This window comes from Zootoca vivipara, chromosome 1 (genome assembly GCF_963506605.1).
Source record: "Zootoca vivipara chromosome 1, rZooViv1.1, whole genome shotgun sequence".
NCBI classification, from domain to species: Eukaryota; Metazoa; Chordata; class Lepidosauria; order Squamata; family Lacertidae; genus Zootoca; species Zootoca vivipara.
In genome coordinates, this window is record NC_083276.1 from 70,868,647 (window position 1) to 70,894,805 (window position 26,159).

General features: G+C 39.5%; 1 protein-coding gene across 7 annotated transcripts in view; it reads right to left on the minus strand.

The window, feature by feature from the left end:
- PLEKHA7 (pleckstrin homology domain containing A7) overlaps positions 1-26,159 on the minus strand; it is a 157,338-nt gene that overhangs the window by 49,747 nt on the left and 81,432 nt on the right. For all 7 annotated transcript variants that reach the window (XM_060275967.1, XM_035120139.2, XM_035120148.2 and 4 more), the window contains 6 exons: positions 23,736-23,840; positions 21,924-21,996; positions 20,085-20,185; positions 6,418-6,596; positions 5,651-6,127; positions 1,141-1,663 (listed from right to left, as the gene is read on the minus strand). In XM_060275967.1, the coding sequence (XP_060131950.1) occupies positions 1,141-1,663; positions 5,651-6,127; positions 6,418-6,596; positions 20,085-20,185; positions 21,924-21,996; positions 23,736-23,840 (1,458 nt within the window). The remainder of the gene's footprint in view (positions 1-1,140; positions 1,664-5,650; positions 6,128-6,417; positions 6,597-20,084; positions 20,186-21,923; positions 21,997-23,735; positions 23,841-26,159) is intronic.

Sequence of the window (26,159 nt, forward strand, 5' to 3'; positions counted from 1 at the left end):
TAATTTATGATTGAGATCAGGCATCCCCAAACTTCGGCCCTCCAGATGTTTTGCCCTACAACTCCCATGATCCCTAGCTAACAGGACCAGTGGTCGGGGAAGATGGGAATTGTAGTCCAAAACATCTGGAGAGTCATATTTATACTGCTTTACCTCCAAAAGACATTTTTCTCATGATTTTTATATAGAAAAATAGCTTTTTAACTCAAAGGGTTAGAACCAGACTAATTTAGTTGCACTTAGGTTGCACTGAAACCAATATGAAAAGTTACCCATGATTAATTTAGTTCCTACTGATTTCAGTGGGAACTAAGTGCAACTAACTTGGCCTGAATCCAACTAAATAAATTTACATAGAGCCACCAACTCAGTAAATGTAGGGTTAACATGTTTATAGTCATGTGATGCTTCCATACACCTTTTTTTAAAAAAATAAACGACAAAGTTTGCATCTCATTCACTATCAGGGATGAGCCAGAGGTTTCAAGATTCCCAGAGGGAGGAGGAGATGCGGGTTGGAGGAAGGAGGAGGTGTGCCCAAAAGGGATAAGGAGGAGAGAATTATTGAAGTCAGTCCAAAGGAACAGACAGGGAGGGATATAGAGCCAGGGAGTTCACAGGAGGAACAAGTTCCGGTTCAGAATCAGGTGAAAGGTTTAAGCCAGCTCTCCAAAGCGTGTAGAGAAGAGGAGGGGTGAAAGATGGAGCAAGAGCGCCATTTTCTGGCTTGCTGGAAGGGCAAACACAGACCTCAGCAGAGATCTGAACTGAGTGACTCTGATGAATGATCATTATGTTCTAATGACAGGTTGTAAATACTGTAAATAAAGGCTATAAAAACGTCAGGAGATTCTCGTGGTGATTGTGTGAAGAGAGGAAGCCTGTCAGCCCTGACATTCACTTCACCTGGCTAGGGCATCACGTGTCTATTTGAAACAAATTTTGCTCAACCTGCAACTGGCCAAGCACTGAGGACACAAACCCTGGATTTGAAAATACAAGTTTCGGTGGATAATGTAAGAATATTGACAGTGAACATTGATCAAATAATCTAAAGGTTAGCACTTAGAAACATTGCAGGTTAATTCTATTATACCTCATTAGTAAAGTCTGAAAAATATATCAGCAAAATTTACTCACTTTTATAGTTTGACTTCGAATCTTTATGGGTGATCCAGCAAAAGGAACATCTGTCATTGGTCTCTCATCAGATGGTTTGACAGTAACCCTTTCTGCAGGAGTGTGTGGTCTTCGAGGTGGAAAAAATTTAGGGGGCCCAGGTGGTGGTATATCAGAAGGAGATGGGGGAACAGAAACTGAACGTGGAACATCTAATGAACTTCTTCCCTTAGCACGGTCTGTAAAGTCTGGAGAACCAATATAAATAGGTGCTGTGGGACTGCCATGTTTAAACTGCTGTCTCTGTTGCCACTCATACAGCTGCCATACAGTACCATCTTTGTTAGCTCTTCTCTCATCATGAGACATCTTCAAGTGGCTAACCCGGTCTTGAGCATACTTGTAGTCACTTGGCAGATTGCGATTTGAAGGTGGTGAACTTCCTGAAGGCTGCCTGGTATTCTTTGGCAAGGTATGATAATTCTCAGGAAAAGATATGGAATGACTGGGCACTTGGCGAATAAGGGACTGATCAGATGCAAGACTGTTTGAGAAAAATTGTTTCATTAAATATTAAATGAGAATGCAGCTATTATTAAAGTCAAGGTTTCACAAAATCCAACTTTAGAATTCCTTTATTTAATTGAAGCAAACAAATATGTGTAGAATCTCATAGGCCACAATGGCCTCTAACAATTAACAGTTTTTTCAGAGTTGACAGCCATTTGAAAGAGTACATAGTGTATTCACTCAGGCTACTTTTGCCTCTGTTTTATCATGTTCAAAACCCTGCAAAATCTGCAGGCAAAATTTGGATTTAAAAAAGTGTGTCTGCACCATGTGAAGCAAGTTACTCAGCTCTTCTTAAAAATTGTCAGTCTCAAACCTGAGACAGTTTCCTTAGCTATTTCCCTAACCTGTCTAGTTTCCTTAGACAGCTGGCCACTAGGTGGAACATGCTATTCAACAAAATGTTTTTGTTTTTCCTAAGGGTTCCCACCACCACCACCACTTGCTGACTGTCTTGGCAGAGCACTTAATGATTTTTCTGTCTCTTGCAGCAAATGTGATGTGCTAGATGCTGTATGATTTGTAATTGTATTTTCATTAATTATTTTATTTATTGTATTGTATTCTATTGCATATTGTATTCCAAATAATTCAAATTGTAACAAAATAAATACAAGAATGAAAGATGCAATAAAAACACAATTAAAATAAGTATGATTATTTAATGTGGACATGCCACAGCCACTTGAATGCAGCTTGTGGTCCATGCCACAGCCACTTGTGGTCCATGGACCATAGGCTGGAAACCCTTGCTTTATCCCAAAGAAATCAATCACCTGCAGTTGAAAAAAGGAAGCTTTCAACAAGATATGTTCAGTAAACATACATGCATTTTGTGGAAGCAGAAAGTATGTTTCTGATAAATTATCATTTGCTAAAAATGTCTCTATCCTCAGGGAGTTATTTGTAAAATAATATTCTCAGCAAAAAACAAGCAGATTCTCTCAAGGTTCTACATCACTTGACTACCTGGCTTCATGACAAGATTAATTATGCTTCATGACAAAAGTAGCTTAAAGCCTGAGCAGCCAATTTAACAGGAAACCATCATGTCACATAAGTAGTCTCATCTGTTGCACAATTAAGGAGCTATTGATTTAATGCATCAAATGACTTTACTGGGCCTTTTGCCAAGCTAACATTAAAAATCATTCTCACTTTTTTCTTGGAAGAAAACAAGCAAGGATCTGAAACACTTGGACTGCATCAACAAAGTAACTGTTGGGTAGCATAAGCTCATCATGCTGTGAAGGGTGCCCATCAGTTAAGTGTTAGAACTAAATGGATGGAAGACAAAGGACCATATACCGTGTTCCTCCGAAAATAAGACACCGTCTTATATTTATTTTTCCTAAAAACAAAAACAAAAAAAAACCCACTATGGCTTATTTTCAGGGGATGTCTTATTTTTTTCCTCCTCCTCCTGCCGTGGCTGGCATTGCTGCTGCGCCTATCACTATGTCTTATATTCGGGGTATGGCTTATATTCCTTGAATGCTTAAAAATCCTGCTACGGCTTATTTTATGGCTACGTCTTATTTTCGGAGAAACAGGGTAATTGTAGAGGTGGAAGAAACTCTGAGAGGGAAAGGGGAAGGGGGTTATTGACTTGTTTTGTTTTTGTTATGTATTTTGTATTTTTATCTTGTATTCTCTTGCTGTGAACTACCTTGAGATCTAAGGATGAAGGGTGGTATGCAAATTTAATGAATGAATGATCTAGTCCAACCCCCTGCAATGCAGCAATATCAACTAAAGCATCCATGGCAGACGTCCATCCAACTTCTGCTTAAAAGCCTCCCATGAAAATGAGTCCACCACCTTCCAATGGAGTCTGCACTGTTGAACTGCTCACACCAAACAATGGGGATGTGGCTGCTTTCCAGAATGGAGACAGTTGATGTAGCAGGGGCGCTAAGGTTGCAAGGGTGGAGTCAACACAAAACCTGCTGGTGTGCTCACACAGACCTAGCCTCTCCCTTCCCGTACACTAATGATGCTACTGCCGGGGATCTAGCATTGCAGCTCTGTCCCACTGGGTGAGCTGCTTCTGATCTGAAAATGAAAGAAAAATTCCATGGCTCCTTATTGTACACAATAGGCACTGCTCCCTTCTGCCTTTAAAATATTAAGTTTCAACCAAACCAATAAATACCATGTATCACGAATGAAAGTTTATTTTGTCCAGGGCCAAAGACACATTTAAGCAAAGGCCCTAGTGCGGTGGGGCTTTTGACTTTACCCCACCTAGCCTTTACAGAGTACCCTCCCCTTTGAGAATCAGTGGAATAAGAAAATCAGTTTTAGCTTACACAATGATATGCTACAAATCTCCAATATATAAATTGCTTTGCACAGGCTCTCACAACCTTTGGTCTAAAATCTCACCTATCTCAAAAGCAGCTTTTCAAATGACACATGGAGATTATGTAAGGAAATAAAAACCAGACGCTTCACTATACAGAGTCTGCAAAATCTTATGAAGTGCATTGTTCTCAATATTTTTGAACGATAGTAATATAGTTATTTAGACCACAATGCTGGGATGCAGTTGCAATGTTCAAGCTAATCAGCAAATCTTGCTGGTATCTGAAAAAGTTATCATGCTTTTTATCTTAGCCCAAAGTGCTAATCAATTATCACTTTTGTGCATCCATTATTCTAATACACAAAGATCTGTCATGAAGCATGGCCACACAGAAACAGCATTTTGTAACCAAGAAAAAAGAAAATGAACAATGTATGCTACATGAAATGCTAAGTTAAATTCAAATAAGTAAGTAAATTCAAATAAGTAAGTTGGATTTTGGCAAAAAACAAACAAACAAACACCACTCTAATGCATATGGTGTCATACTGGAAGTCTGGTCTATTTGTGAAGGGTATTTTATCTTGAACATAAAGAACAGCTGATAGACTAAGAAGCAACACTAGTTTTCGTAGCACTATGTAAAGGGGAATGACCTAATACAGTGGTACCCTGGTTTATGAACTTAATCCATTCTAGAAGTCCGTTCTTAAACCAAAACATTCTTAAACTTAAGGCGTGCTTTCCCATAGCAGCGGGGGACTCAATTTACACTCAACAGGAAGCGGAACATGTTCTGCTTCCAAGGCAAAGTTCACAAACCAAAACACCTACTTCCAGGTTTGCAGCATTCTTAATCCAAGTTGTTCATAAACTAAGCTGTTCTTAAACCAAGGTACCACTGTACAGTATATGAGAAGTATATAACAGCCTATAAGCAGTCTTCACTGGTCTGGTTTTGCACATCACACCAAGCAAAACCTCGGCTTAGCACAAATGTGCAAATATGTGTGGGCTTCTGGACAGGAGTCTGAAGCCATTCCAAGCGCAGTCACACCACATATTTGTGTAATGGCATTATTTTAGTATTTTTGTTTTCAATCCATTTCCTAATATCTCTAGCATGCCAGAGGTAGGTGAGTATCACATGTTACTTTAAAGCAGAGATGGCTAACAGTTTCTGGTCCAAGTACCACTTTCACTCTTGGCCAAGCCTCCAGGAAGTCATATGCAAAGGTTGGATGTGGCCACCCAAGCCTCTCACATACATTGCACACAGGACATACCCAGCCAAAGAATCATGCAAGCAAGCAAGCAAGCAAGCAAGCAAGCAAGCAAGCACGCACACACACACACACACCTCCTTCCTTAGTTAATCCATGCAGATCAGGTAAGAAGGAGGGCCTGTCACCCTCCCCTTCTCATCAAATGATCAATCTGATGACTAGGGATGGAAAATTTGCATCCCTATCAGGGCACAGGGCCAGGTGTAGAAGTTTAAACCCTTGTGTCCACCCCAGCCTACTTTAATTGTTGTTGTTTTTTTAACTGCTGTTGTCACTAAAATTGGCAGGGTTTTGCAGCCCTCCCTTGCTAAGGTCCTAGCAACCCATTTTAAAGCAATAAAACAGACAATCTAAGCTTATTACTAACCTTTTGGGGTCTCCTTTTTGGACTTTTACCCAGTGCTCTATGTGAGCCATATTGTTTTTCCTCTGTGTCTGCTTTTTTTGAGCTGGTCTGGAAACAAATCCTTGTTTATATAAACCGATACCATTCTGCTCCACTAGGCCAGGACTTGTATTTAACGAATTGGAAAGTGTTCCATTCTTCTCAACAGGCTGAGCTCTCTGGGACCGAGACAGACTTGACTCTGTATTCAATGTGCCAACCTCTGATATCAATGGATGTTTAGATTTCTCCCTTTTTGATTCCACTGTGTTCTTCCTGACAGCATAATGCTCATCTTCTATTGCTTTTCTCATCTCTTCATGCTTATCATATGCAGAGGTTTCAGGAGATTTTCTATAACATCCTTTTGCATCAGCAGAATCTAACTTTGCACATTGTTTGCAGGCATCCACATGATTAGCTTGAGGAACAGCTTGCTGATCTGGATTTCCTGTTTCTCTAAGGGAAAAAAAAATATGTGCACTAAAAGTCAACACTTTATTTGTTGAAACTGTAAGTTATCTTTGTACAGACTTAAGCAAACTTATCAAACTTCTTTAATGCTAAGTGATGCCTCAGAGCTCTTATTCTTGTCCCATCACTTAAAAGATCCTGTATATGGCTGATATGTCATTTTTGCAGACGTCATTTGGAGTACTTTTTAAAATGCAAAATGTACTTTTTAACATTGCATTGATATCTGAGAGACACACAATGGAAGTCTAAACACAAAAGATCCCTGAACTTGCCTCTTTGGTGATGAACGTGTTTGCATAAGAGCAGCTTGATTCATAGCACGGATCCAACCATTCATATCTTCTTGAGTATCCGCACTAAAGTAGTATGTGCGCATTCCTGAATGCTCTGCCTGAGAGCCAATAACAGAACTCTTGTTATATATATAAGCCCTCATGCCTGTATGGACAGCCTGCAACAGTAGAAAGAAAGATGAATTGGGTAATTTTAAGGAAGGAGGGTAGGCAAAATTCCCTACATATGAAAGTAATTTGGGAGGTTTTTTTGTCACATCTGATGAAATGTGCCGCTTTTCCTCCCATTTGCTTTCAACTTTTTATTGTTTGAGCACCCTGGCCCCCCCACTAAACACACACACACACACACACCAATGATGAGACAGTGCTAATATGTCTGAACTATATGGCAATATAAAGTGTGTATCTGAGCTTAAAATAAAATAAAATAGGTTGGTAGTTTTTAAAAACCAACAGGATTGCCTTACATTTCCAAATAACCAGGGTAGCCCTTGTAACTAAACAGAAAGTTTTACTACCAAAATGCTGTAGTCCCCCCCCCAAACTAAGCACATTTGTGGTTGGGTATTTTTGTAGCGGCGTGTGTGATGTGTGTGTGTCTTTCATAATGTGATATTGTTACATAATTTTATTTAGCCTTTGTACCAGTAAATTTAATTCTTCATGATGTTCCTCTTGATGCATTTCATTTACTGCAAGCTACTAGATATTTTATTTGTGATTTCCCTTGCTGAATTTACAAACTTGAATATATTTTATAGATCACTGTATGAGGGTTAATCAGTTGAGAAGAAAAGTAGGTTACATATCTTGTGGTGCATAAATTTTATTTTAAAGTATCACTTTGTAATGAAGAAATTATTTCCTTTTTAATTATAGTTTGGTCTTCGAAAAAGCTTTGTTGAAAGGTCACTAGAGATGAATGAAAATTAATAGTACTTTTTAGCTTATATTGAGGAAAATATGCTTTAATAAATATAATGAAAGATCCTATTAAAAAGTAAAAACAATGTCTTTACTTTAAAAAGTAAAGAAAATGAGTGGCATAATCATATGGGATCCAACATACTGGGGCTATGTTAGTACAAGGAATGGAGTTCTACTGCAGCGGTTTTTCAAGGCATGCCCCTAATAGTCATAACATGCAAGGAAGCACAGGACAAAGGCTTGGTAGAAGGGGAAACTAGAAGATCACAAATTGCACAAAATAAATACAGTGCAGCCACATCAGCATGGACGAGGAAGGAATACACCCAAGATGCAAGAGGGAAATAAATAAATAAATAAATAAATAAATAAATAAATATTGCTGCAGAATCGCAACACCAACACTAAACACAAACACATTATTCACAAACCCTAACAATATGTGGTGCTCCAAATATTAAAGGGTATAGTTAAATACAGGCAGCACGTTAATTGTAGGCTAGGAACAGCAAAGGTTTCAATATCAGTCATGTAAAGCAAGACATAAAACTATAATTCTCAATAGTTAACAGAGTTAAAATCAATGGCAGCAAGAGCAATCCCCCCCACCCCTGCCACCATTGTTGGCAAATTTTGAACATTAGAGCTTCAGAGTTGCTATATGCATAAGAAAAGGAAGCTGAAAGCAACTCAAGTGTCCTGCAATGTTTGCTTAGTTTCTCAGGCCTAGTGTCCTACCTCTTCTTCTGTGCACCAAACTACATGTGACATTAACCATCTAGTTTGGTGTTGCACTTGTCTTTTTTCCTTTTTATTGTGAATAGCAGCTGATAGGGACTCTCCAATCAGTATAAGGACTATGGTACTAAGGTGGGGGGGGGCAGTTAGCCCTTACCTTCCACACCGCAGTCACAATGAAAAGTATTCTGCTTCTCTTTTAAATTCCTATTTGGCATGGAGAGAAAATTTCATTGATACCAAGTGTATCTTTTTAATATGTGTTTTTGCTACCTCTTTAACCATTGCTTCAGTCACCTGCAGTCATTCAAGACAATATGTAACAAAGAACAGCTCATCCACAGTAAAGAAGTTGATTTTGCTCCCAAGTTAGCAGGGGGTTTCATCACTGAAACTTGCAGATACATATCTGCAAAGGGCTCCAGCCGTAGACTGTACCACAGCTCACCACAACATCTACTCAAGATAAAAAACAAAAAGCAGAAGTTCTGTTTTGTACATTGCAGGGACTACCATGGGTATGCAGACCTGTACATACTAGGTATTCCTGCAATGTCTAAAGTAGCCTAATACGAGACTGTCCTCATGAAAGGGTGTTACAGTTTAATTTGATACACTGCAGATCCTTAACTAATAAAAGGATATCAGAACCACACTGCTTTTGTGACTGCAACATACAGCCAGACAGACTAGACAACACACCACTTCAGGCACACCTACATCTCCTCCAAGCTTCAACATGTGTGGCCATGGCCTATCTCACATTTATAGCTAACCTGCCTCCTGATTGTTGCACTGGTGAACTAATTTATCGGATTTCTGTTGTGGCCTCTCTAATAAGGGAACCTATTTACGATCATGTGACCAATCTGCCATGGTTCTGTGCAATGTTTGCAATAGGGAAAATCCATCTTGGTGTGCTATATAGCGCTATAATCAGGCTGCGGGCATTTTCTGTGGTGGCTCCCCATTTGTGGAATGCTCTCCCAGGGAAGCTCACTTTAGGTGCCAGGCAAAATATTTTCTCTGTAACCGTTAACTATCTATGGCCTTTTAGAAGTGGGTGGGATGTTTTTAATGTATTTCTGTCCTTTTGGTTTTAATGTATCTATCTGGGGTTTATTGTCTGTTTGCTGGGTTATAGGTCAGTTTGGGTTGCCCTGGGCAAAACATTGCAAAATATGTGGGGGGGGGGTTTGCTTTGAAAAGAAAAAAGGGTAAAATATCTAGACTGCACTGTGCAATTGGAAAATTCTAATGAGAAATGGTGGGTGAATGCTATGTAAAGGCATAAAGAGAAGTACTGTATGTAACTGAAGGGGTGTGTGTGTGCGAGAGAGAGAGAGAGAGAGAGAGAGAGAGAGAGAGAGAGAGAGGGAGAGGGAGAGGGAGAGGGAGAGGGAGAAAGAAAGAAAGAAAGAAAGAAAGAAAGAAAGAAAGAAAGAAAGAAAGAAAGAAAGAAAGAAAGAAAGAAAGAAAGACTGTATGTGTGTGTGGTATTATTTTATGTTTATTAAAGCAACTTTTTTTAAATCGGACTTGGGAGATAATATTATGTCAGAAGGGCCTGCCTGCATTTCTGAACATGCACAAAATATAAGAAAAAAATAGGGCCAGTTTGGAAATAACATTAAACCATAATTTAGTGTTATGTGTATGAGTCATGGGAAGCCACTGGCATGCATCCTCCCCACTTATTTTGTGTACCAGAACAGAGGGGGATCAAAAGCTATGCCTTCTATTTTAAACTAACCAGAACTCTCTGTTACATCAGAGCAACAAACAGAAGAAAAAATTGGCAAACTGTAGAGCAAAGATTAGAAAGAAGTTGATTGGTTTGATAGATATTTTAATTTGAAAATGTCAGCTGCTCATTCCACAACAGACTTTGTAAGATAAAGATAATTTACAGACTGAAAGAGAAACCAATATCTAACCCTGAGGGTGAAATATATTGCATGGTTGTATAAGACAGGCAACACTACAAAGGGATGTATGAAAAATCATATAGAGAAAGATGGGGACCAAAATTTAAAGGAATAAAAAAGGCAACATTATATACCTAAGCAAAGGAATAAAGTAATGCACTGGCAGTTAAAAATTGACAGGCAAGCCAGAAAACAAATTATGGATACTTAAATAAGGAAAAATAAAGTATATTAATTTGATGTGGCAGGGTGGGGGGTAACGACGACTCTGGGAGGAAAAAAATGCCAACAGCAGGGTCTACACCTGAAGCACGGCTACCTATTCAGAAAGCTGAAATGCAATATTAAAAATTTTTTAAATCATGTAGTGAAAAGGGTGATGGTGGAATGTAATAAAAAAGAGAGGGGCAAAATAGACAAACATTTTCATGGGGCTTCTCTTCTGCAGAACTAATTATGAATCTTTTTTCCATGTATGTCCATAACTTCCTTCATTGTATGGGTTCAACCAACAGATCTTCAAAGCATATTGGCTTGTAATAGTAAGCTATTAACCATTATAGCAATTCATACAATCCCTATGCTGCCTATATAGCAGGGGTCAGGAAACTGTGGCCCTCCAGATGTTTTAATAAGCAACAGCCATCTGGAAAGCCACAGGTTCCCTGCCTCTTCTATACAAACTATAGATTGGATAAAGCCCCTCTTCTCCCTGCTGAAGGATTAGACTGAAGAATAATTTACAATGCTTACTTGGTTTCAAAATATAATCATAGTTTTTGACAGCACAAAATCCATCTAATCCTCCCTATAGGATCTCAACTACATGCATTACTGGATATTACTGAGTATTTATTAGAAGACCGAAGCTTCATAAATCCACCACCAAGTCCCCATATGCACATGCAGACTTCTTAGAACCACTCTCTCCCCACCCCCATTACTGCATTTAGTATATTCTGAATCACTGAACTCCTCTCATTCATTTACACAGCAGCACTGAAACTTTCTGAATAGGGAATAGCCTTCATTTAAATCAGGGGTGGGGAACTGTTGGCTATCTACATGTTGTTGACTCCCATAAACCACAAAAAGCACGCCTAAAACGAAGGGGGGATAAGAGTTGTAGTCCAGCATAATATGGAGCCCCAAAGTTTCCCACACCTGATACAAATGAACTCAAAGGTCCTTTACACTTCCTTCAAAGCGCAATATATGGTGGACTGTTATTACTTCATTTCTTTTGGCTAGTGACAGCCTCTCCATTGTAACTCTGTCTATAGAGCAGCTACAATCTCATTTTAAAAGCAAAAGCAGATACTGTACATTATCAATTATCTAGTTAAAATGGAAGCAAGCAGAACATTGCACGTTTCCACATCCAGCAGCTGAAGAAAGCATATTTACAATATTTGAGTAAGCAACATGTGCAGTGTTATCAGCAAATTCTTTCCACTGGAAGGGCCGACTCCAGTGTGATTAAATTAAACTGTCCAAACATATCCAGTTATCTCTTAGCAACGTAGCAAATGAGCAACATGTACATGTGTGAATGTAAGCGTGAGGACAATCAGTGACAGGAAAACACAGAAGAGCTTTGTGATGTCTTAAATTATGAGTAAGAATTTCTAAAGCACAGCAGTCTGAAGGACAACACGTACACATTCACAATAGGGGTGAAAAAGTAATATTTGTACCTATTCATGCATTCAGATGCCCTTATTCTGGAAAGAGGGAGAAGAAAAGGCAGCCTCTCTCCCATATTGCACAGAAGAAGAAATGGAGAGCAAACCCCAAGAGCATACCAATAAGAACAAAACAAGGACAAAAATTCAATAAGTTAAAAGAGCAGAATTCCTAAACAATTCATAGAAAGTTGGCATGATGAAACAAGAAATTGAAGTCCATCCCTTCAGACACAGGCATTATTACTTATTTTCACACAACACCTGTTTACACACTGAGCTCTTTAGAAGTTCACCTACTCCAAATGCTCACACCCTTAATTCCTCCCACACAAGCCCTCAGGGTCAAACTACAGCAGCACTTTTAAATGCAACCTACTTGACTGGAAGTAATTAAGAAGAATTGCAAAGGGGCTGTATAATTGCTAGCAATGTGCCTTCCAGATTTCCATCTACGGTACCTCTAACCAGTCTAGGCAACCTAATTCAGTGCAGAGGCTCACTAGATAGGAAGAAATGTGTAATAAATCCACTGAAGGTCTCTGTAAGCTAACTATTTGCCTCTGAAATTTATGTTTTAGCATTGCTAAGCAGAGACAACTAATAAATATTGAGTAATGTACAAGCAATACACTAAGGATCATTGTAATTCTTGCAAAGGGAAAAGTTGATTTTTACAAGATAGCAAAAAACAAACAAACCACCTAAATAAATAAGTACATCCTTCTAAATGTCCTATTTTAAGACTGTTCTGGAAGCCATTTAAAAGGAGTGTTACTTTTCAAGTAAGAAATGAGTTGGATAGGCCACATTAAAATTGAGAAACTTCTATTTTTAGTCCTATATTAACTAACCTGGGACCATGTCACATTGAACATAATGGTGCTAACTTCTGAGTACAAGAATTGCACTGTTAAAATGATTTAATAACGAGCTAGAATATAATATTTCAGCTTTGGTTAATAGAAAAAAAACATATTATCAATTCAGCTAGTAGTGTTTATGACACAATAAACATTTTGGAAAGGGATCCACATAAATTTACATCAATAATGCAAAGTATGAAGCAGAGGAAAGTTGGACCCTGAAGAATTTTTAGAATTTTTAGAATGAAAGTCTACAATGTTATTACTTTCATTAGAATAATAAATACTGTACAACTATTTCCTAATGACAAACAATCCTTCTTGAAAGTTGGAATGATTTAAGTTGAATTTACACACTAGCATGTATGTTTATGACTGCAGTCAAATAAGGATACATTTTAATCAAAGTGGCAACTGTTTATCATATATACATGCATTAAGATGGACCCAACATTGGTAAATAAAGTGGGGAATTGAATTACTTTGAGCTTACGCCTTAGGATACAGAAAAGAGAAAGGCACTGCAGAAGAGACAAATAACCACTGTTTGCCTCAAAGGACCAATTCAGATATTACATTTTTCACCAGGGAAAAGAAGGAAAGACAGAGATAAAAAGATTAGGCCATTTTTTTTCTTTTATAATGCCTTTCCATAAAGATAAAAAAAGCAAAAGTCTGAATAGATCCTTAGAAGCAAACTGTCTAGAAGGATAATTCAGCTAGCACATTTTCTCTTCAGGGGATCACCTTCAAGAATATTTTAAACATGGAGATCTATGGAAACGTCAACCATTTATTTCCCTTTTCCAATTAACTACATGTTCTAATATTCCAGATTTTAATGTAGCACATACAATGGATATGGAAGCAAGTTTCAGCATTTATGCATTAATGTATAATGCTTCATTGGGTATCCGTATATGGGAATTCCTTCCCCAGCAAATGTAATACTGCCCTATTACAGTAATTAATAAAGAGAAATTAATATGATGGTAATTGGAGCAAAGTATAACAAATAATTTAGAATTACAGTTTTGAAAACTAGAATCAAGTATATTATGCATATACCCCAATGTTTAACTCATTGCAGGGGCATAGGAAGGGGGCGGTCCACCCTGGGTGTCATCCATGAGGGGGGTGTTACAAAAAGATAAGCCCACTGCCCCCCTTCCTAAGCCCCTGCCTTTAGTCAGAGGAAGGGACCCATTGTAATAGGACTTCTTTTTATTTTTTTATTTTGAATAAAATTGTATTAAGACCTTTCATAGTACATTACAATTTTAAAAAAACCAATCAAAACAGAAATTTTTAAAAAAGAAAATAATAATACATAGTCTTCTTTCACAGGTAAATCTTAACTTGTGCCATACAGAGAGATGTAAACCCTCCTAGTTCTCAACTGGGAACTTCCCTATCTTCTTCCATCCTCCCACCCTGGAGATCTTCCTTTCCCTGCCTCTTACACAGGGGTTGTTTAGTCGTTTAGTCGTGTCCGACTCTTCGTGACCCCATGGACCATAGCATGCCAGGCACTCCTGTCTTGCACTGCCTCCTGCAGTTTGGTCAAACTCATGTTCGTAGCTTTGAGAACACTGTCCAACCATCTTTTCCTCTGTCGTCCCCTTCTCCTAGTGCCCTCAATCTTTCCCAACATCAGGGTCTTTTCCAAAGATTCCTCTCTTCTCATGAGGTGGCCAAAGTATTGGAGCCTCAGCTTCACGATCTGTCCTTCCAGGGAGCACTCAGGGCTGATTTCCTGAAGAATGGATAGGTTTGATCTTCTTGCAGTCCATGGGACTCTCAAGAGTCTCCTCCAGCACCATAATTCAAAAGCATCAATTCTTTGGCGATCAGCCTTCTTTATGGTCCAGCTCTCACTTCCATACATCACTACTGGGAAAACCATAGCTTTAACTATACGGACCTTTGTCGGCAAGGTGATGTCTCTGCTTTTTAAGATGCTGTCTAGGTTTGTCATCGCTTTTCTCCCAAGAAACAGGCGTCTTTTAATTTCGTGACTGCTGTCACCATCTGCAGTGATCAAGGAGCCCAAGAAAGTAAAATCTCTCACTGCCTCCATTTCTTCCCCTTCTATTTGCCAGGAGGTGATGGGACCAGTGGCCATGATCTTGGTTTTTTTGATGTTGAGCTTCAGACCATATTTTGCGCTCTCCTCTTTCACCCTCATTAAAAGGTTCTTTAATTCCTCCTCGCTTTCTGCCATCAAGGTTGTGTCATCTGCATATCTGAGGTTGTTGATATTTCTTCCGGCAATCTTAATTCCGGCTTGGGTTTCATCTAGTCCAGCCTTTCGCATGATGAATTCTGCATATAAGTTAAATAAGCAGGGAGACAATATACAACCTTGTCGTACTCCTTTCCCAATTTTGAACCAATCAGTTGTTCCATATCCAGTTCTAACTGTAGCTTCTTGTCCCACATAGAGATTTCTCAGGAGACAGATGAGGTGATCAGGCACTCCCATTTCTTTAAGAACTTGCCATAGTTTGCTGTGGTCGACACAGTCAAAGGCTTTTGCATAGTCGATGAAGCAGAAGTAGACGTTTTTCTGGAACTCTCTAGCTTTCTCCATAATCCAGCGCATGTTTGCTATTTGGTCTCTGGTTCCTCTGCCCTTTCGAAATCCAGCTTGCACTTCTGGGAGTTCTCGGTCCACATACTGCCTAAGCCTGCCTTGTAGAATTTTAAGCATAACCTTGCTAGCGTGTGAAATGAGCGCAATTGTGCGGTAGTTGGAGCATTCTTTGGCACTGCCCTTCTTTGGAATTGGGATGTAGACTGATCTTCTCCAATCCTCTGGCCATTGCTGAGTTTTCCAAACTTGCTGGCATATTGGGTGTAGCACCTTAACAGCATCATCTTTTAAAATTTTAAATAGTTCAGCTGGAATATCATCACTTCCACTGGCCTTGTTATTAGCAATGCTTTCTAAGGCCCATTTGACTTCACTCTCCAAGATGTCTGGCTCAAGGTCAGCAACCACACTACCTGGGGTGTACGAGACCTCCATATCTTTCTGGTATAATTCCTCTGTGTATTCTTGCCACCTCTTCTTGATGTCTTCTGCTTCTGTTAGGTCCTTACCACTTTTGTCCTTGATTATGGTAATCTTTGTACGAAATGTTCCTTTCATATCTCCAATTTTCTTGAACAGATCTCTGGTTTTCCCCATTCTGTTGTTTTCCTCTATTTCTTTGCATTGCTCATTTAAGAAGACCCTCTTGTCTCTCCTTGCTGTTTTTTTGAAATCTGCATTCAGTTTCCCTATCTCCCTTGCATTTTGCTTGCCTCCTCTCCTCCGCTATTTGTAAGGCCTCGTTGGACAGCCATTTTGCTTTCTTGCATTTCCTTTTCCTTGGGATGGTTTTCGTTGCTGCCTCCTGTATAATGTTACGAGCCTCCATCCATAGTTCTTCAGGCACTCTGTCCACCAAATCTAAATCCTTAAACCTGTTCCTCACTTCCACTGTGTATTCATAAGGGATTTGATTTAGATTGTATTTTACTGGCCCAGTGGTTTTTCCTACTTTCTTCAGTTTAAGCTGGAATTTTGCTATAAGAAGCTGATGATCTGAGTTACAGTCAGCTCCAGGTCTTGTTTTTGCTGACTGTACAGAGCTTCTCCATCTTTGGCTGCAGAGAATATAATCAATCTGATTTCGATGCTGCCCATTTGGTGATATCCATGTGTAGAGTCGTCTCTTGTGTTGTTGGAAGAGAGTGTTTGTGATGACCAGCTTGTTCTCTTGACAGAACTCTATTAGCCTTTGCCCTGCTTCATTTTGAACTCCAAGGCCAAACTTGCCAGTTGTTCCTTTTATCTCTTGATTCCCTACTTTAGCATTCCAATCCCCTGTAATGAGAAGAACATCCTTCTTTGGTGTCATTTCTAGAAGGTGTTGTAGGTCTTCATAGAATTGGTCAATTTCACTTTCTTCAGCACCGGTAGTTGGTGCATAAACTTGGATTACTGTGATGTTAAAAGGTCTGCCTTGGATTCGTATCGAGATCATTCTGTCATTTTTGAGATTGCATCCCATTACAGCTTTTGCCACTCTTTTGTTGACTATGAGGGCCACTCCATTTCTGCTAAAGGATTCTTGCCCACAGTAGTAGATATGATAGTCATCCGAACTGAATTCGCCCATTCCCTTCCATTTTAGTTCACTGATGCCCAGGATGTCGATATTTATTCTTGTCATCTCATTTTTGACCACATCCAGCTTACCTCCATTCATGGTTCTTACATTCCAGGTTCCTATGCAATATTTTTCTTTACAGCATCGGACTTTCCTTTCGCTTCCAGGCATATCCGCAACTGAGCGTCCTTTCGGCTTTGGCCCAGCCGCTTCATCAGCTCTGAATCTACTTGTACTTGTCCTCCGCTCTTCCTCAGTAGCATGTTGGACGCCTTCCGACCTGAGGGGCTCATCTTCCAGCGTCATAACTTTTATATGCCTGTTGTCTTTGTCCATGGAGTTTTCTTGGCAGGGATACTGGAGTGGCTTGCCAGTTCCTTCTCCAGGTGGATCACATTTAGTCAAAATTCTCCACTATGACCTGTCCATCTTGGGTGGCCCTGCATGGCATAGCTCATAGCTTCTCTGAGTTATTCAAGCCCCTTCGCCACGACAAGGCATTGATCCATGAAGGGGACACAGGGGTAATAGAACCTATTTTTCAACTTACTTTTTCATATGTAGATTTCCCCACTTCAAATTCAAATAACACACATTCTTGCTATGCTTTTTATTTCAAACTACATTTAACAGCACTAAACTGATTAGAAAAGTTAACTATAAAACTAATGAGTGATAGAATTCTTGTCAGATGGTACTTTAAAGCTGACAAACAATGGCACTTTAACAAGCAGCATTTTTAAAATACTGCTTTGGAACTTCTAGAAAAAATAATATGTTCTTCCCTTCTAGATGATGATATACAATTTGAAGTGGTCTTGATCTTAAACCTAGGATCAGAAAGCAGATGAATTATTTAACAAGAAGAAATATAAATACTTCAGGCCATGGTAGGTTTTCTTGGAACAGCATCAAGTAGATATTTCCTTAAATCCATCTATGATGTCAAATATGCAGAGATGCATACTGATATCAACTGGAAAGAATATAATATTTTACCCGAAGGATTTTGGATATAATACAAATATGCTGATATTTCCTTTAAGAAGCTTCCCTCATTGATCCCATAATAATAAGCTTAGGAAGCAGGTTCAGAGTTTAAGCACTAATAGATGATTAAAGGGTAACACACATTCAAATATCATCAGCAGAAATAGGTTTTATTTCAGCTTCTCAGAGTATAGATGATAAATGTGCATGCTTTGAAGTTCAGTCATTGCCCATACATATTCCATTATATCAATAACCTAGTCTTCATTGAAGTGATGCTTAATCATAAAAAACAAAAGTACTTCGAAGTTAAAAAGAAACTAAAAACCAAGACATTCCTTGGCATTTTAAATTTACAGTTAAGTAAACACCTTGCACATCACTGTTATCTCCAACAAGAATTAAGGAGTCACAGTGCACTGTTATAGTTATGTAGACAGACGTAGGTCACATTAAGTTCAGTGAGACTTGCTCCCAGGGTTGCAGCCTTAGTCATGCATAGCATTAACAAAATTTAGCATGTTATTGAGTAGGCATGCAACTTCATATATTTTAATACTGGGCTGAGGCAATCAATGCATTGCTGCAGCCAATCCATATTTTGACTATATGTTGAAATGACTGACCAAATGCCATCCAACTTACACTTTATATTTTAAAAAGCCAGGGGTGATATTCAATCACACTACCACCTCTCTGAGTGCAAGTGGGAAGCATTTGTGCATGAGAATGGGGAACTGGCACGTTTCTTCTGAAATCAACTCCTTATACCTTGAACTTACACTTTTAAAACTGTTGTAACAAAACACTGTGTTGGCTGATTAAATTCTATTAATATTTGTAAGCCTCTTAAGAATTTTGTTATGCCTCTATGGACAGGGGTACACCAAAACGTGAGACTACGCTCCCAGCTCTTCTCCTCCTTCACACAAATAGCTGTAACCACTGGGTTGCCCAATTCACAGCTGTTTATTAGGGACGCGTTACATCACATTCTGATTTCTCACTGAATATAATCTAGCAGTTTCTTCTTAGGAGGATGACTCTCTGGATATATGAGACAGTCTACCTTTCAGTACTGCACACCATGTTTCACCCCCAATATCCTGATGCAATACCAAATAATTTTTACAGACAAGTTGACCTCCTTGGAGCCTTCTCCAAATGATTCCAAAAATGAAGAACTAACCTGGAAGTAGAACACATTGCTTGGTGTCCCCTAAATGTTCCTAAGTAACGCCCCATACACCAAATAACAAAAACAACAACCTCGACACACAAAAACACAAAAGGGGGCAAGGAGATGAAACAGAAAAAGCTAGCAGGGATAGCCTGGCCACAATGACCCTTGAATTGGTAATCTCAAGAGTGGGTTATTGCAATGTATTGTATGTTGTGCTGCCTTTGAAGTTGGCCTGGAAGCTGCAGCAATTGTAAAATGCCGCAGCTAGGCCTTTAAGCTTACCAAGGAGCTGCATTGGCTGCTGATATGCTACAAAACCAAGTTCAAGATACCTGCACCAACATGTAAAACCTTATATGGCTTAGGATCTGGATGGATAAAACTGAATAGAGGACTTTTCCCCATATCAATCTGTCTGGAATCAAGCTCCACTGTAATGATAAGTGTTCAAAGAACAGCCCAAGTAATAGGACTGCATACAGTCACAAAAGTGGATTTAAACACTACCATACTCTCGCATTGCAAAAATATAGAGGGCATATTATCACAAATTGTTGACAACTCCATTTAGTGAATGCAAAGTAAACAAGCACTTTGAAGCAAAATAATAATTTAAACGGAAGAAAAACAGCATTGCTGTATCATGTACTGCAAACCTATGTACTGTATATTTATTTGGATGTAAACTCCACTCTACTCATTTAAACCTACTTCTGAGTAGATAGACAACAGAGAATCATAATTTAGAGTAACATAGGAAAACACACATTAAAGCAATGAATAACATTGTGTTATGGTGGAACAATGATCTGGTCTGATAATTTTCTTTTAAGAAAGGAGATACATTGTTATAAAAATATAAGTGGGTTTGAAGTCCTACAACTGCATGCAAAACCTTCTACCAGTGCACAGGCACTCTCCAGATTTCCCTTACAACAACATGTCACATTGCATTGGAAGCTATTCAAGGAAGACCACCCAACTTTGCAGGGAGGACAAGCACTGTGGTGGAAAGGAGAAGTTCCAATATGTGTGCAAAAACTATCAGTGGCTCTTTATATTTTGCTCCATATATACAGGGGAAATGTTAGGAAATGCCATTTCCCAAAAATGGATCAGTTTTACTGTTTAAAATAAACCACAAACTTTGAAATTACTAAATTTACCTTAAATGAGTACTTGCGGTTTATATGATCTTCAGGTCCAACTGTAGATATTACATAGCTAGGCAATGGTATACTTCCAAGAACAGATTCTTCTCTGCTGTCTTTTGAAAGAAGAAAGAAACAAATTAACTTCCATATTTCAACTGAAACACAAAATGTATTCATGCTATCAAGCATGTATTGTGCAACAGCCCACATCTTGTGCAACGTACGTTAGCTGCACTATGTGTATAACTTGTGTGGTTCTTTGGGGGGCAGTAAGGCACAATATTGCCGGAAGAAATATCAACAACCTCAGATATGCAGATGACACAACCTTGATGGCAGAAAGTGAGGAGGAATTAAAGAACCTTTTAATGAGGGTGAAAGAGGAGAGCGCAAAATATGGTCTGAAGCTCAACATCAAAAAAACCAAGATCATGGCCACTGGTCCCATCACCTCCTGGCAAATAGAAGGGGAAGAAATGGAGGCAGTGAAAGATTTTACTTTCCTGGGCTCCTTGATCACTGCAGATGGTGACAGCAGTCACGGCATTAAAAGATGCCTGCTTCTTGGGAGAAAAGCAATGACAAACCTAGACAACATCTTAAAAAGCAGAGACATCACCTTGCCGACAAAGGTCCGTATAGTTAAAGCTATGGTTTTCCCAGAAGTGATGTACGGAAGTGAGAGCTGGACCATAAAGAAGGCTGATCGCCGAAGAATTGAAGCTTTTGAATTATGGTGCTGGAGGAGACTCTTGAGAGTCCCATGGACTGCAAGAAGATCAAACCTCTCCATTCTGAAGGAAATCAGCCCCGAGTGCTCACTGGAAGGACAGATCCTGAAGCTGAGGCTACAATACTTTGGCCACCTCATGAGAAGAGAAGACTCCCTGGAAAAGACCCTGATGTTGGGAAAGATGGAGGGCACAAGGAGAAGGGGACGACAGAGGACGAGATGGTTGGACAGTGCTCTCGAAGCTACCAACATGAGTTTGACCAAACTGCGGGAGGCAGTGCAAGACAGGAGTGCCTGGCGTGCTCTGGTCCATGGGGTCACGAAGAGTCAGACACGACTAAACGACTAAACAACAACAACAAGGCACAATACAGTTCCACAAGCCATTTAGGTTCCCAGGAGCTAGTAATTGTACCATTGTTCAACAGCAGTAGATGGCATTTGAGATATAGGCTGGCAGAAAGGTTATAGAGGGACTAAACCTTGGAGGGACAAGGTGCACTCAGGGTTCCAGGTTTAATCACTGGCATTTTCAGTGAAAAGGATCAGCGTGTAATTTGAAATATCTCTGCCTGAAGTCCTGATTAGCTGGTGCAAGTTAGAATATACAATACTAGGTGAGATAGACAAAAACATGTATCAGTTTTTCTGATAATTTCATGTGTTTTATTAATGTTACATGTAACCTTCCTTTTTTAGCAACACAAACATTTTGTGCCTCTCACAGTGGAGATATCAAGGCCTCTGTATTTTCCAGTACACTGTCATTATTTGTGAGGAGCAGAGAGAAAGAAATACTCCTAGCAATCAAGAATTTTTGAAGGAGACAAATTAGATGGCGGGGGGAGAGAGAGAATTGTTGTCACCAAGAACTGGGAATGGCAATTGGTTTGCATAGATGTTCTTCAATCAAAAAGGTAAGAAATGCCTAGATTAGCTTCCATAAATGACTCCCTGACATTAATGCAAGGAGGAGGTAGGGAGTTGTTCTCTAGCATTCTCCCAGACATTTTGAATACCAAAAAGCTCAGTTTCTAAGACTTTAGAAACAAATGTAACATTTGTGCTCAGCTCTCAGTTCCACAAAAAATATTGAAATCAGATCTTTATTCACTAACCTTTGTAGTAAAATAAACAATAATCAGCAAGCACAAACCATCGCCTTTTCCACAATCTCATGCCAGAACTATCCTAAAAATACAAATAATAAAATACAAAATTTGTAACACAGACAGTAGAAGAAACGACACAGCTATGCACTAAGCAGAATCTGAAATGTCTATATATTTTATTTAACATATGAAAATATGCTCATCAACAATCATGCAAAGCTATGGCATAACCTTCCCAGTGTCATGATTTTCTCATACTACTTCCCAAAAGCTTAATTTTTTTGTTACTGGGTGTAATCTAACTGGTGCTCTTAAGAACATGGAAGGCTTTTGATTCTGCAAACACTTCCACTAATATAAGCAGAACTTTCGCTTGCAGCCCCCATGCTGCTTTCTACCCTGTTCTGGAGAGTTTCCCAGCTCTCTTGAACTGATTTTCAGGGTGTGCTGGGCGAGGCAGAAAGGAGCCAAAAAAGGCAAAAAATCTCTTTCTTTACTGCTAGTGGAGCCATCTACTTTATCAAAAGCTCTTCCAACACTAATTAGATACCATTATTATGAAGGGAAAGCATATTACAATTAGTGAATGCTAGTTAGCAGAGATCAGTAATGCACAAATGACAAAAATTATTAGTATGCTGGATGGATCAAGATCAGTGGAGCAGTAGTGGCCACTGTATGATATATCTGGACATGTTTATGTTTTTAATTCTATATGGCTTGGGAAAGGTTTTCATGACTGCAGTGCTAATAATGATACAGGCAGAGTTCATCTTTCATGTCAGTAGAACATTGACAGACACTAACCGCTGACCTTTTTGTTTCCATATAGTTGACCTGCCTGGCTATTTATTACATGCTGCCTAGGGATGTGCTGTAGTTTTATGCAATAAAACTAGTTATGTTAATATATGTGCAGGACACAGTAATTTGCATTGTAATAATTTTTTTAAAATTGTTAATTATATTTATAAAGTCTGGCATTTCATACTTATTGCCTCCTGGAAAGGTGTTTAGGTTACAAACTTTCTGCTTGAACTGTTCACATTTTGATATAACTAAGCTTTTATCCCCCTCTGCCTTAAATACACAGCATCCTAAGCTGTAAATCTAATACTCCTACACTATATAATTTGACAACTGTGGTACTTATTCACACACACAACTATTACAGTTGTGTTAAAGCTCTTATCAGTGGTCTATTTTCACCTAATAATCACTATCTGTTCATAAGTTGTCCAAGGAAAAACAGTAGACTTTTTAGTACTGTGCGCTATCTAGATAACTCATTTGCAGAACTACCTGCCTATTAGATTATTCATAATATAAACATGTATTTTCCTATGCTAGATTTTCTACAAAGACTGTACACTTATACTAGGGACAGAAAACAAGGCAAGAAGATTTGAAGGTCAATTCTGAGATTCCCTGATCACATGAAATTTTAATTCCAGGAACTCCACTGCAGTGGTGGAGGAAGCCACTCAGGCTCTTGGGGTGGCGCGCCCCTACAGCTGGGGGGGGAGAGGCAGTGGGCGGACCGTTTGGGCAGCACAGAGCCTGCGCGCACCCCAGCCACCGCGTCTCTCCCGGGAGAGACGCATGGCTCAGGCACGCTGCAGCCCCCGCGGTGAGTGCCGCCTGGCATTTTGTCACCCCCCTCAGTGGTGACACCCAGGGTGGCCTGCACCCACTGCAACCCCCTTCCCCCGCCCCTGCTCCACTCCAGCATTTTCAAATGCTATGCAAAAAAAAGTTCCTTTTCACCAGGCAGTTCTGATTTCATTCATTGCAACACATAAATATACACAAACTCACCTGCTTATGAAGCCATCCTCTTACCACAACAGGAACATTAGGGTTTCTCCTTATAGCCTGGTCTCTTTTCCCAAAACTGTGTATTTTATTGCCAGATTTTACCACCTTCAGACAAGTATAATACAGCAATAGTAAGTGCATGACATGAGCAAACATAACAAGTACACATACAGTACAATGTATTTTTTATAATGTTCCCTATTTTGTTACACAATAATTTAGTATTTAAACCATTTTGCCACAAAATGGATATTATCAGTTACTACACAATTACACATGTTTCCGTTTCCTCTACATCTTTTAATTCTTTCTAAGAATCCAGTTATTCAGCAACTCCTTTCTGCAGAGAGAACATCCTCAACTGGGGGTATATCTAGCAATTTATCATTGTATCTTGGGGCTAATCTGAATATTAATATTAATTTATGCTGGTCAAGAGGGAGGAAACTAGCAGAAGTCCTTGGGCTTCTGAACCCAAATTCAGACTAGACTTCAGCTTTTGTGCAAAACCCCTCCTGCTTAAATACTGACATGTTGAAATCAAATCTTCTCTTTCAACTCTTCCTTAACTTCACACACTGACCGCACTGAATATGTCAACATGTTGGCTTCTCAGGATGAGATCCCAGGCACTTTCCTCCTCTCTGGGCTTTTAAGACTCAGAGTATTGTCTGAACCCGGGATCACGGTCAAGGTCATTCTTCCTTAACCATGATCTGTAGCCAAGGTTTGTCATATGGTTAGATGTCATGGCCGAGAAAGAGAGACCTTAACCATGATCCCAAGTTCAGAAAACCTTGGTTTATCTGCCATCCCACACTGACCTAAAAAGCTAGGAGGAGCAAAGTAGATGTGAGCTCCTCAGCAGGAGCCCAAACATTTGTGTAGTCATGGTAGGCCATACCCATGCTCAGAGTGATGTGTGAACTAGGCCAGTGAAATTCTGCCACATCACATTCACTTCCCATTGTAAGTCTTAAGTTACATTATTCATTCTTTCTGTGATTATATAATGGGGCAGGGATCCTAGCCCTATCTTCTCCCATCCTTCTGTGTAGGCATGTCTGGAAATTTACCAAAGTCCTCTTTAAAGTCAAGTATGCAGCTTTCTCCTTTTCTATTTTCTAGTATTAAGCACATAAAAGGTAAAGGTACCCATGACCATTAGGTCCAGTCACGGACGACTCTGGGGTTGCGGCGCTCATCTCGCTTTATAGGCCGAGGGAGCTGGCATTTGTCCACAGACAGCTTCCGGGTCATGTGGCCAGCAATACTAAGCTGCTTCTGGCGAACCAGAGCAGCGCACGGAAACACCGTTTACCTTCCTGCCAGAGCGGTACCTATTTATCTACTTGCACTTGGACGTGCTTCCGAACTACTAGGTGGGCAGGAGCTGCGACCGAACAATGGGAGCTCACCCCGTCACGGGGATTCGAACCATCAACTTTCCGATCAGCAAGCCCTAGGCTCTGTGGTTTAGACCACAGTGCCACCTTCGTCTCTATTAAGCACATAGTAATATATCAATATTGATTATACATGGGTAATATGTTCAATTTCTGCCATGAGCTTAGGGTGGCATAACATGATTGCACTAGTGGGAGAGATATCATTTTATTCCTCGATATAGTAAAATCCTTAAACTCATGCCATAGACACAAATCTTAATTTCAGGAGCAGAATCAGAATCACTATGGCTGAATTTACCATAGAATAAAGCCTTTCGCTCTTGGTTAAGCTCTTTCTACCTTCATGTCTATGTTAGGAGGTATAGTGAGAAAATAAATCTACTTAAACGTAGGCTTCCATAGGGTCCATAATTTCCCTAAAGTGGCTTGCTAAAACCTGTCTCTTTTTTTACTGCACATCACATTTTTATAACTATTCAATAGCAGGAATTCTCCAACAGTGTCATAAAGGGCTCCCCAGTCATGAAAGAAGCTGCTGAAGCATCCTCAAGCATGACAGCCAGACAAAGACAATACCTCTTTTAGCTGGTTGTCCTCTCAACCTGAGCATGGGGAACCAGAGCCATATCAGCATGCAACAATCTTTACAGCTCTTCACCTCAGGGGCATACCAAATTAAGAAACAATAGGCCATACTTGACCCCACTAGCTGTTTCAACTACGCAAACATACAATCATTTGAATGGTACTGCTTGGAAATGAGTAAAATGATACTTTATGCCTCAACAAGAGCTACACAAGAGTGGGATTTGGAGGAGTATCCTAGTAACGATCTTTACATGTTGTTGTTGTTTTAAGGAAATGCAACTAAAAACTTTTCCAGTTTCTAAAATAGGGCTTTATACACCAAATTCAGCACCTTGAACTTAGTCCAGTAGTTAATGGCAGCTGGTGCAACTATTTCAATAGCTGGGTAAAGTGCTGGCCTGATCCACCTCGCTGTTCCACAGCATGA